Below are 11,404 nucleotides of genomic sequence, written 5' to 3' on the forward strand. Positions count from 1 at the left end.
TGACAAAATTTACTACAAATGATGTTTATTTTAATACTGTCCTAAACATTTAACATCCTCTCTTTCTTATTAATTTTTTTTCTTTTTTCTTTTTTTTTTTTTTTTTTTTTTTTTTCGGAGCTGGGGACCGAACCCAGGGCCTTGCGCTTGTTAGGCAAGCGCTCTACCACTGAGCTAAATCCCCAACCCCTCTTACTAATTTTTAAGTGGGCATACAGAGTAGTACATTGCATTATGGCACTTTACATTACGTATCGCTACACTTTGTTCACACTCGTGTCCCTTACTCATTGTTCTCTTCCTTGTCCCCTCCCTGCTCTGGCTGCTCTCCTCCTTCCCCCAGCAAACTCCTAACTTCTGCTTTCTTATCACACGTATTCCATTACCCTCTTTCCCCTACATGAAGATCTCTTCCTTTCTTCTAATGATCTCATTCTAGTTTCATGAGTTACATATACACATATATAAATATAGATACACACAGAAATGTTTAATATAGGTTCTATGTATACGAGAAAGCATGCAGTATTTGTCTTTCAGTCTGGCTTATTTTAGCATAATAGTTTCTAGTTCCATCCATTTCCTGCAGATCGTTGGTGTTTCATTTTCTTTATCTTCATTTCCTGGCTGTTGTGACCAGTGCAGCAATAAAAGTGGATGTGCCAGTATCTTTGTAGTGTGCTGACTTGAAGTTCTTTGCATACATACTCAAGTACTGGTTTCTACAGTGGCTGGGACAAGTTTACCCTTCCACATTAATAAGTTGTTAACATACTGATTTTTGTACAAGCCTTATAGAAAATGACTTACAGATGATGATGAGGAAGATGAAAAATATCAGTTCTAACCCCATTCCCCATCTAAGGAAGTACTATTAACTTGTAGGCCTTTCCAGACACATACACAAACACACACTGAATTTGGGAACCTAGGGTGTACCTCAGCAGAGTGCTGGCCTAGCATGCTAGAAACCCTGAGTTCCAGCTGCAGCCCTTTCTGAACTTACTGTGGTAGTGGATGCCTCCCTGATCCCAGCACCCAGGAGGTGGAGGCAAGAGGGTCAGGAGTCCATGGTCATCCTTGGCTATATAGTAGGTTCAAGGCCAACCACCTAGGTTACATGAGGCCCCGTCTAAAAAATGGATTTTACTAAAATGGGGGTCTTTTATAACTCCAGACCCATGCCCTGCTTTTCTCTACTCGGAAGAATGTTGTGATGTTTCATTTTAACCAAACTCTAGCAGTTTTGCCCTCTCCCTCATTCTCTTCACTCAGCAGACCTCAGGTAGTGGCCTTACCTGATGGCACCTTCATGACTCCTTGGGAGTCTCGGTTCCACTTCCTCCCTGGAGCATAGGCTCCTAGGATGCTAAGGGTTCATCTTCACTGGAAGCTCACATGCCTCATGCGCCCTCAGCTCTCCCCACAGGAAATTATTGGCCTCCAGAGATTCAGGCTAGGATCCCGGCTGCAGAAAAGTTGGCAGGACATTCCCCGCCACAGTGGCCCTGCTGTGCACATGGCTTCTCCTGGGGATCCCAGAGCTTCCTATCCCCACTACTACTCCCTGCATGGCTTCTGTTCTAGGTATCAAGACCTAAAGGAGCTCAACAACATTGTGTCCACAGGTACCCTTTCCCACCATGGTGGCGTTGCTGTGTATGTGGTTCGGGATCTCCCTGCCCCTTGTCTACTTAGGCTACTATTTCGGCTTCCGCAAGCAGCCATATGACAACCCTGTGCGCACAAACCAGATTCCCCGGCAGATCCCTGAGCAACGGTGGTACATGAACCGATTTGTGGGGTGAGTCTTGAAAGAGGTAAACAGACTTCCGGGGTGGGCAGCGTCAGTCCTCCCCTAGGCCATCTCCTTAGGAGAATGTGAAGAGGTTCCCTTCTCAGAATGGTGCTGCGATCATTCTGCTCTGTGGCTGCAGCAGTTACACTACCAGAGGGCTACAAGCTCAGCCTTGTGTCCCACTGAAGATAGATGCTGCAGACCTGACGTCTGCCTAAAGACTAGAGCGAGGGCTGGGAGGCAGCAGAGGTTAAGCCCTTAGCTCAAGCTGGGAATATAGCCCAGTGCAGAACACTTAACTTACCTAAGGTGCACACTACTCTAGGGTCAGTCTCCAACCAAACCCACATGGAATAATTGTCTTAAGAAAAAAAGGGAGGGGTTGGGGATTTAGCTCAGTGGTAGAGCGCTTGCCTAGCAAGCGCAAAGCCCTAGGTTCGGTCCCCAGCTCCGAAAAAAAAGAAAAGAAAAAAAGGGGGTTGGGGGCTGGAGAAAAGGCTCAGAAGTAGAGAGCACTGACTGCTTTTCCAGAGATCCTGAGTTCAGTTCCCACCAACCACATGGTGGTCACAGCCATCTGTAATGCGGTTGGATGTGTCTGAATGTAGCTACAGTGTACTCATATACATAAATAAATCTTTAAAAAAGTAAAAAATGGAGCTGGGCAGTGGTAGTGCATACCTTTAATCCCAGAGACAGTGACAGGGGAATCTCTGAGTTGGAAGCCAGCCGGGGAGGGGGAAAGATGCTCCCTGGGCAGGTCAGTCACTATTGTACCAGAGTTCCCATCTGTGAACTGAAGAGAGTTTTGACAAACCATAGACCTACCACCATGTGGGCAGGCCTTCTCTGTAGTGATGCCTAGGAGAGAGCAGGGGCCTTCCCTGCTCCACACCAGGCAGGCCAGGCGCTCCACACTATTAACACTCCTTCTCTGCCGCAGCATCCTCATGGCTGGGATCCTGCCCTTTGGTGCCATGTTTATTGAGCTGTTCTTCATCTTCAGTGTGAGTACCGAGACCCCTCCCCTTCCCACACCAGCCTGCTCGCTTGCCCTCATTTAGGCTCTGCTTCTTGCTGTCTGTGAAATTGCAGGAGCCCCTTTCTTCACTCTTTTTTTTTTTTTTTTTTTTACCAAAAATAAATGTGGTTATTTAATGAAGCATCTCTGTACATGTTAAAGTGGAAAGGGAACGTCAGCTCAGTCAGCAGCAGCAGGTTTATCACGTACCCTGCTGCCTTCCCAACACTCATCTACTACTGTGTGTTGCTTCATTCCTTTGAGTTCTGTCTGCATTCAATGGAGTGGAAAGACTGCATCTCTTACAGAGAGGCTTAGAAAGACATTCCTCCATGTGTTTCCCATGGACTTTTGTCTATTTTATACGTTGAAACTTTCTTTTTTTTTTTTATTTACATTTTAAATGTTACCCCTTTCCCAGTTTCCCCTCTAGAAACACCCTGTCCCATCCCCCTCCCTCCCTTTCTTCACTCTTAAGTCTGTTAATGGTCCTGTCTGTCAGGGCAGTCCTAAGAGGTAATGAAGATGTTCGGTGCATGTGGGGCTGATGCATGGGAAGGCCTCTGAGCACCAGGTCCACGTGTTGTACAGACACCTAGCAAAACATTCATACACACAAAGTAATTTTATAAACTTTTTCTTTTTTTTTAAAGAAAGGCAAGGGGGCTGAAGAGCTGGCTCAGTGGTTAAGGGCACTGACTGCTCTTCCAGAGGTCCTGAGTTCAATTCCCAGCAACCACATGGTGGCTCACAACCACCTGTAATGGGATCTATGCCCTCTTCTGGTGTGTCTGAAGAGAGCAGCAGCAGTGTACTCACATATATAAAATAAGTAAATCTTTTTTTAATAAAAAGGAAAGGCAAGGACCAGGTGTGGTGGTGCCTGCTTTTACTCTCAGCCCCAGCACTTGGGAGGCAGAGAGAGGGAGGTAGCACTTTCAGGCCAGTTTGATTGACAGCTCCAAACAGCTAGGGTTACACAGAGAAACTCTGTCTTGAAAAAAAAAAGAAAAGGAATGTTAAGGTTAGGAGTACTTGGCCAACACAGAACAAACTGAATTGTAGTTTTGTAGACTTCTGTCTCATTTTGCTTTGTTTGGAATTTATTTTATTTTTTTAGTTGGTTTCTTTGTGGGGAGTGATTTCTTGGGGGTTTTTTGGTTATTACTTACGTTTTTGTTTTATCTTGCTTCAGAGAGACAAGAAGAACATAAAATTAAGTGGGTAGGCAAATGGGTGGGAGGAATGGGGAGGGGGAAAACATCAAAATACATTATACGAAAATTTTTTTCAATAAATAAGGGTCACGAGGAGCTGATGAGATGGCTCAGTGGTTAAGAGCACTCACTGGCTGTTCTTCTAGAGAACCTGAGTTCAAGTCCCATCATCCACATGGCAGGTCACTACCATCTATAACTATAGCCCCATGGGATCCAATACCTTCTTCTGGTGTGCATTTGTACATGTAGGCAAAACACCCATATAAATAGATAGATAGATAGATAGATAGATAGATAGATAGATAGATAGATAAATAAATCTCTTCTTTAAAATAAAAGGGTCGAGGTTATGAAGCCTGAAGAACACTGCAGCATCCATGTGGTGTGGGGCAAGCTGCCCTCACAGGTGGCAGCTGCTGTATTGATCCAGGTGGGAGTGGAGCCCTGGCGGAGGTGTTGTAAGTAGGCAATGAGGTGAGCAGGCCCCTGAAGCCATCTCTGTGCCCACAGGCAATCTGGGAGAACCAGTTCTATTACCTCTTCGGTTTCCTATTCCTTGTTTTCATCATCCTGGTGGTATCCTGTTCACAGATCAGCATCGTCATGGTGTACTTCCAACTGTGTGCAGAGGTGAGCGGAGCGGGTGGCATAGGACACAGCCAACACGACCATCTTCATGGGGCTCTGGGGAGAGGGTGGCTACCCCATGAGGGATGCTGCCTCAGGCTGTCTTGATCCCCTGCCCAAGCCATTTTCCACTCTACCCTGGAACCGATGATGCCCACATCACAGCATGGCTGTGATCTGTCAGTGTCAGACCCACATCAGGAAACTCCAGTTGGCAGGTACAGATGGTTGTCTTGGCTCCCCTGTGGGAATTAGCTCTTACAGAGTGGATAGAGGCCCAGGTAGGCAATGGATAGGCCACCAGCCAGGGCTGAAATCCAGCTCTTCCACTAGGAGAATAGTGTGGAGGCTACTCAGTCACCCTTACCTATGAGAAGTATGTGCTCAAGCAAACTTACTTGTTACTATTTTTTATTGATCTTTTAAAAAATTGAGATATGATTTATAAGCAGTAAAATTTACCCATTTTAATCTGGGATTCTGTGGTTTTTTTAGAAATAAATCCAGATGTGGGACTGTCATCACAGTGAAGCTATAAACCATTCCCTATCCACATGGGACTCTTCTTACCTAAAGTCTTGAACCCCTCTGTTGACCATGAGACTTGTGAAAAAATATCGCAGATCCTACCATGACCCTTCCTTTCTTTACTCCTTAGGATTACCGCTGGTGGTGGAGGAATTTCCTTGTCTCAGGGGGATCTGCATTCTACGTCCTGGTTTATGCCATCTTTTATTTTGTTAACAAGGTACTACCTGCCTTGAGATCCTCTTAACCCTCTCTGGGGCAGGTTGGCAGGGGAGGAGGAGGTTTTTGATAGGAAAGCAAGTGTCTGGCTTGTGCTTTTACATCCAAACTGGAGATGACCAGAGCCATTTAGTCGTATGTTTGGGAACAAGCCTTCAGTCTGAATAACAGTGAGAATGCTCTGTGCAGAAACAGAAGGGCAATATGGCCTTGTAGTCTCAGCACTGGAAGGCTGAGTCTGGAGGAGTTGACGGTGGCCATCTCTGCTGGTGGTGTGTGCACTGGAACCCCGGCTTGGGGTAGAGATAAAATGAGGAGGACAGACACACATACAGGAAAGCTGGGATCAGGCACAATCTACTGTCACTGGCAACCCAGAATCTCTGTGGGTTTATTATGGCTGTAGCAGGAGAGGGATTGGCTAGTCTTAGTGAGAGGTCTATGTAGGCAAGCAGTCGAAGGTTGGAAGGGGACGCTGCAGTTACCAGTCTTTGCACACTCGGATCAATCATTCATAAACACTTAGGCTCCTGAGGAGAGCTTTGCCATTCCTCTTGAGCCTGGCGATGGAGTCCTCAGCATGGCTCCATGTCACTCTGTTGGGGCTTCCTCTGTTCCCTATACATCTTAAAGGCAGAGAGTTATCTAAATGCTTCTACTCAGAAATAAAGCTGGTAATACAGTACTCCCTCCAGACACAGGAGGAGGACAGTAACATGAAAGTGAAAACAGTTGAAAGGAATAAGCAGGGCTGGAGAGATGGCTTAGTGGTTAAGAGCACTGACTGCTCTTCCAGAGGTCCTGAGTTCAAATCCCAGCAACCACATGGTGGCTCACAACCATCTGTAAAGAGATCCGATGTCCTCTTCTGGTGTGTCTGAAGAGAGTGACAGTATACCCATATTAATAAAAAAAAAAAAAAAAGAAATAAGCAGATAAAATCAGGCTAGGGAACTGGCTCCATCTAAGGTACTTGTGAGTTAGCTTGACATCCTGAGCTTGATGCCCCAAGACCCACATAAAAAACAGCAGCTGCTGTAGACCCAGGGCTGAGGTGGAGGCAGGCTCTAGTGTTTTCGGGCAGCCTGTCTAGTCTGGTGAGTTCCAGGGTTTGAGACACCCTGTCTCAAAAATAAAAGTAGAAAATGATTGATGAAGACACCCAATATTTATACCTCTGACTTCACACCCATGTGCACACACATTTGGATGCACACACAAGTGCACATATCCAGAGACAAAGGTAGACTATTCACTGTGTCTCTAGGGCCCCTTCTCTTCCTCGCTTGTGCCTGGTGAAGAGAGAATGAGCCAGGGCTAGATTTGTGCTTGGGGGCCTGCTTGCGGCATGAGCTCACACAGGTTAAGCGTGGGTTAGTAATCAACAGGAGTCTTGTTCTGGCTTAGCAACTAGGGCAAACAGGATGGGCCAGTTAGAGGAGTTCAGGGAAGCTTTGGTGAGTCCTAACCTCCAACAGTGGAGATTTCCCATGCTTTGCTATCTCTGAAGCCCAAAGGAAAGCAGTCCTCTGCCTGCAGCCAGGGTGTGTTTGTAAATAAGAGCTGTAGGTCCAGTGGGTGAAACTTGGAATGCCCAAGTTTCCCCAAAATACCGGGTTGTAGAAAGATCCCCAGATGGTCTGCTGCAGGGCTCCGCCCAGGAGCTTCTGCAGTCCCAGCAGATGAGCACTTCTGCTTCAGAGCCCAGCAACCTGGGTCACAGGCTAGTAGGCTGCTCTTGAAAGAACAGTTTATTGCAACACAGCTATGCACACTCATTCACATGTCTTCTGGCTGCTTTCACACTGCAGTGACAGTTGAGTCGTTGTAAACCACATAAACTATAAAACTATAAAACGGAGGGGAGAATAAAAATCTTTGTGGCCCTTCAGACAAGGTTTGCTGACCCAGTAGCAGATCTTCCTTCCAACACTCCTGTTCTCTAACTGGACAGCTCCTGACATCGTGAAGCTCTCGGTTTCACAGCTCAGCCTGCCCCTGTGGACCCTGCATCTCGGCCTCATTCCGAGACTCTTCCACCTCAGGAGCCTATTTAAATCAGAACTTTTGTGTCCATGGGGTAACCAAAACTCAATTGTATTGAAACTTACTGAAGCAAAAAGAATCCTTTGGCTGATGCAGCTGCATGGTTTAGGAAGTGGGAGTCTTAACTTCAGACTCTGTTAGGTCCGGCATCTGAAGTTGTCAGAGCTCTGCCCACACCCTAGCTCTGTGGATATTGTTCTGGCTTCTGTCTGTAGGTAGGATCTTTCCACAGAGTAGAAGGGGGCCTTGGTGTGTCCACTTTCTGTGTCCATAGCACTGAAACCTCAATAGTTTCTTCTGCCATTGTATTTTTGCTTCCAGAGAAGACCTCTGAGGCTCTACTGTGGACACACGCCTCTCACTTTGCTTACTGGGCCCCATAGGGTACTGTGCTCTGATGGACTAGCTTGGGTTCTGTATTAGGAATGGTGGTGCCAATAAGGCACAAGGTGATTCGAATATTTGCCAAAACACCTGACAGGCAGAGGGAAGCTGGGACCAGTGCTGGGCAAACACAAGTTCAAGCTTCTTGCCCTTCTCCACCAGCCTCATATACCCTCTGTGGAAAATCCAACCAGCCTACTCCAAGGGTCTTTGATAAATGATGTCTTTAGCTGGCCTGAACTCAGGAAGGACCCCATCAGCCCTTCCTTTTTGCTAATTCCCTTCCTGGTTTGACAACTGTCTTGTTCCTTTCCCCTCCTACCTCCTTCACCCCCTCTACAGTCATAAAAAAATGTGTACATGAAAGATGGCAGGACCATTTGAGGGGCGCCTACAACCATGGCCTTCACACTTTAGAAGACCTTGGACAGGGACCTATATTTGCTTTTTTTTTTTTTTTTTTTTTTAATCTGGGCTTGTATTTGTGACTAAGTATCTGCCCATGAGCCCTGGGACAGGCCCCTCTCAGGGCCAGTGCACTCAGCCCATATCAAGTTGCCAGCAAGCTGTATTCTCTTCAACTACCTGACGTCACACCACCGATCTCTTTCATGTCTACCTCCCTCACTAAGGAGTTCAGTGTGCTCCAACATAACAAGCATTGTGAGCTAGTGGAGACACTTCCAGCATCCTCAGGGACCAAGGACTGTAGACTGAGGCAAACTGATGATGCTACCATAGTTTTTAAGCTTGAGGCCTTGAGAGTCTCCTCACACCTGCTCTTCCCTCCAGACTCTGCTGCTGCTCCAGCTGTCCAGGAGTACTGTGGTGCTGTTTGGGGCCAGGGGGCCAGGGAGTGGGGCAGCTGTGTTCATTTCTACCTGACGCCCAAGGCAGTACTCTGGTCCTAGTTAGCCTTCTGCTGTGAGCCCTTTCACCTTGTCAGTTGTCAGTTTCACGAGGTTTGGGATGGGGAGCCTATCTTAGTTACTTATCTATTGCTGTGGTCATAAACAACATGACCAAAAGCAACATCATAGTGCCATCATTGAAGGAAGTCAGCACAGGAACTCAGACAGGGCAGGAACCAGGAAGTAGGAGCTGATCAAGAGGCCATGGAAGAGTGCCGCACAGCTGGGTCTCGTGGAGGCATTTTCTCAAGTGAAGCTCCCTCCTTTCTGAGGACTCCAGCTTGTGTCAAGTTGACATAAGACTGTCCAGCACAGGGTGTGCAGTTCGCCACAGCACACAGCTGCCTGGCATTAACCATCCGTCTCCCTTCTCTCTGCCTTGGCCCAGCTGGACATCGTGGAGTTCATCCCTTCTCTCCTCTACTTTGGCTACACCACCCTCATGGTCCTGTCCTTCTGGCTGCTCACAGGGACCATCGGCTTCTATGCAGCCTACATGTTTGTCCGCAAGATCTATGCTGCTGTGAAGATAGACTGAGTGGGTGAACCAACACTAGGCCCACTGGATCCTCGGACAGGAAGCCACCCTGCGTGGGGAACTGCAGGCACACAAAATAAAATAACTCCTGCTCATTTGGAATGTAACTCCTGGCACAGTGTTCCTAGACTCCCAGGCTGCATGGGGGGCAGGAGGGCCTGTAGATAACCCTTCCATTCCTTCATCTCATTCAGTCTGGAGGGATACATTTTTCTGTGGTTGTTTTTCTTGAGCTAAGAGTCTCCTTCAGCAGGAGCTTTCTGACCTGTTAATTCAGGTTCTTTTGGTTTGGGTTGGGGTTTTTTTGTTTTTTTGGTTTTGGCTTGTTTTTTTTTTTTTGTTTGTTTGTTTTTGTTTTTTTTTTTCTTTTGTTTTGTTTTTAAACGTGGAGATTCAGGATGGATAAGTGTGGGGTTTTGATCACTGTCCCCATCAGCTCCTCAGAGTTGTTGGCTACCCTACTACTAACTGGAAGAGAGGAAACACCAGGGCTGCGGTGAGGGCTCCAAGTCTCTCATTGCCCATCCTCGCCACTGATGCCACAACAACACAGCTGCAGCCCAGACAGTAACCTCAGTGCCAACCAAGCCCTGCCAGCCCCTCCCCCATTCTCTTCCCCAGCCTGCCCTCTGCTGCCCAAAACAAGGCTGCCAGCCAGGCCTTTGGTCATCGTTTTGACTGGGAATACTTGGTCACTCCAAGAACATGTCCTGGTTCCCTGGGACAGCAGGATCCCCTCATCAAAGCATCCAGAGTTTGCGACCACCAAGGAAGAAATGAGGCCTGCAGTGACTGTTCTCGTGCCAAGAAGCCCTGGGCCAGGGCCGAGTGTTTCCATGCCCATGTGTGTGTGGGAAGAGGTGGCCAAAGCCGCTAGACTAGGGTGCTCACCCTCATGGTTGTTCCCCAGTCTTTCCCTCAGGGGCACTGCTCTTTCTAAAGGGTGATGGTGGACCCCTTCTTCCCTCACCTTCAGGTCTAGAGTCTTCAGATCTCTCTCTTCCTCATGGCCTTGGCCCCAGCATTTATTCTCAGTTCTTTTAGCCAGACCCATCCCCTCTTCCTCCCGTGCAAGTTCTCTTGGGGACACCCAGAAAACTTCTCTGAGAAGGAAAATGGAAGGTAAGTTGGGTTGCTCCTTTCCCAGTTCCTAGGAAGAGACAAGCCAGTCTCCCCAAGGTGGAAAGAGGCTCATGTACCTGGCCTAGTTCCTCGGCCCTACCCGAGCCCCTGCAAAGCCTGTGCAGATCATAGACTTTGCTCTTAAGTAGCAAGAGACCAAACCCACCTTGGGTGTAGGGGTCAATAACAGCCACTGGCCCTTGTTCCAGTACTTTGGGAACCTGCCAGGAGACAAAGCTCAGGATGCTGCTTATGCTGGGAACACACCCTACCCTCACTGCCCCCACTCCTGGGGCCCTGCTGCCATCAGCAGTCAAATCAGTGCACCTCTCATCTTGCCTCACAGTGACTTCGCAGCACTGAGTGGCATCCACCAAGAATCAGGCTAGAGAAATGGGAGCCCGAGAGTAGAGAGTGATTGGGAGTTACTTGTTCATTCAAATCCTGCACCTCAACCCCCAAGGTTCTCATTGTCAGGGATGGGTGGGGGAAAGGTTCAAACATTGTCAATTTTTCTGACTTTTTAAATCATCATCATTATTTTTAATTAAAAAAAAATGCCTGTATGCCTTTTTCTGGTCCAATTGTAAATAAAATGCCATTGTCCTGTTATGTCTTGACTCACATGCAAGGGTATGGAGACTGAAGTATGACCATTTTACCGGATAGGTCTGATGGCTACTTTTGCAGCTCAGTGTCTCCCTGAGTGCTGTAGAATTCAGGCCTTTGCTACTTGCGCCTACTGTAAGCTACTGCTTAGCCCTCTGTGTGGAGTCAAGCATTTGCCCCTCTGAATAAGCGGGGAAATAGCAAATAGGTAGGATGCACATAAACATGAAACCTGGTTTGAGGGTCTGCATTTGCTACACTCTGTCAAGTAGGATGCTTTGAAAGCAATAGAAATTTAGAGTCAAGCATCCCAGAACTTGAGAGGCAGTGTTGGGTAGCTCTCTGTAGAGTTTATGGCCACCTAGAGCTACATAGTAAAAC

At 47.4% G+C, this 11,404-nt stretch overlaps 1 protein-coding gene across 2 annotated transcripts in view; it reads left to right on the forward strand.

The window, feature by feature from the left end:
- Tm9sf4 (transmembrane 9 superfamily member 4) overlaps window positions 1–11,026 on the forward strand; it is a 48,863-nt gene extending 37,837 nt beyond the window's left edge. The window contains exons 14-18 of one of the 2 annotated variants that reach the window (XM_006235284.5): window positions 1,629–1,804; window positions 2,742–2,805; window positions 4,550–4,669; window positions 5,325–5,414; window positions 9,143–11,026. In XM_006235284.5, coding sequence (XP_006235346.1) covers window positions 1,629–1,804; window positions 2,742–2,805; window positions 4,550–4,669; window positions 5,325–5,414; window positions 9,143–9,292 — 600 coding nt within the window. In that variant the 3' untranslated portion in view covers window positions 9,293–11,026. The remainder of the gene's footprint in view (window positions 1–1,628; window positions 1,805–2,741; window positions 2,806–4,549; window positions 4,670–5,324; window positions 5,415–9,142) is intronic. The other variant, NM_001025649.1, reaches the window with a different exon arrangement.
- Window positions 11,027–11,404: the final 378 nt, after the last annotated feature.

This window comes from Rattus norvegicus, chromosome 3, assembly GCF_036323735.1.
Source record: "Rattus norvegicus strain BN/NHsdMcwi chromosome 3, GRCr8, whole genome shotgun sequence".
Lineage (NCBI taxonomy): Eukaryota > Metazoa > Chordata > Mammalia > Rodentia > Muridae > Rattus > Rattus norvegicus.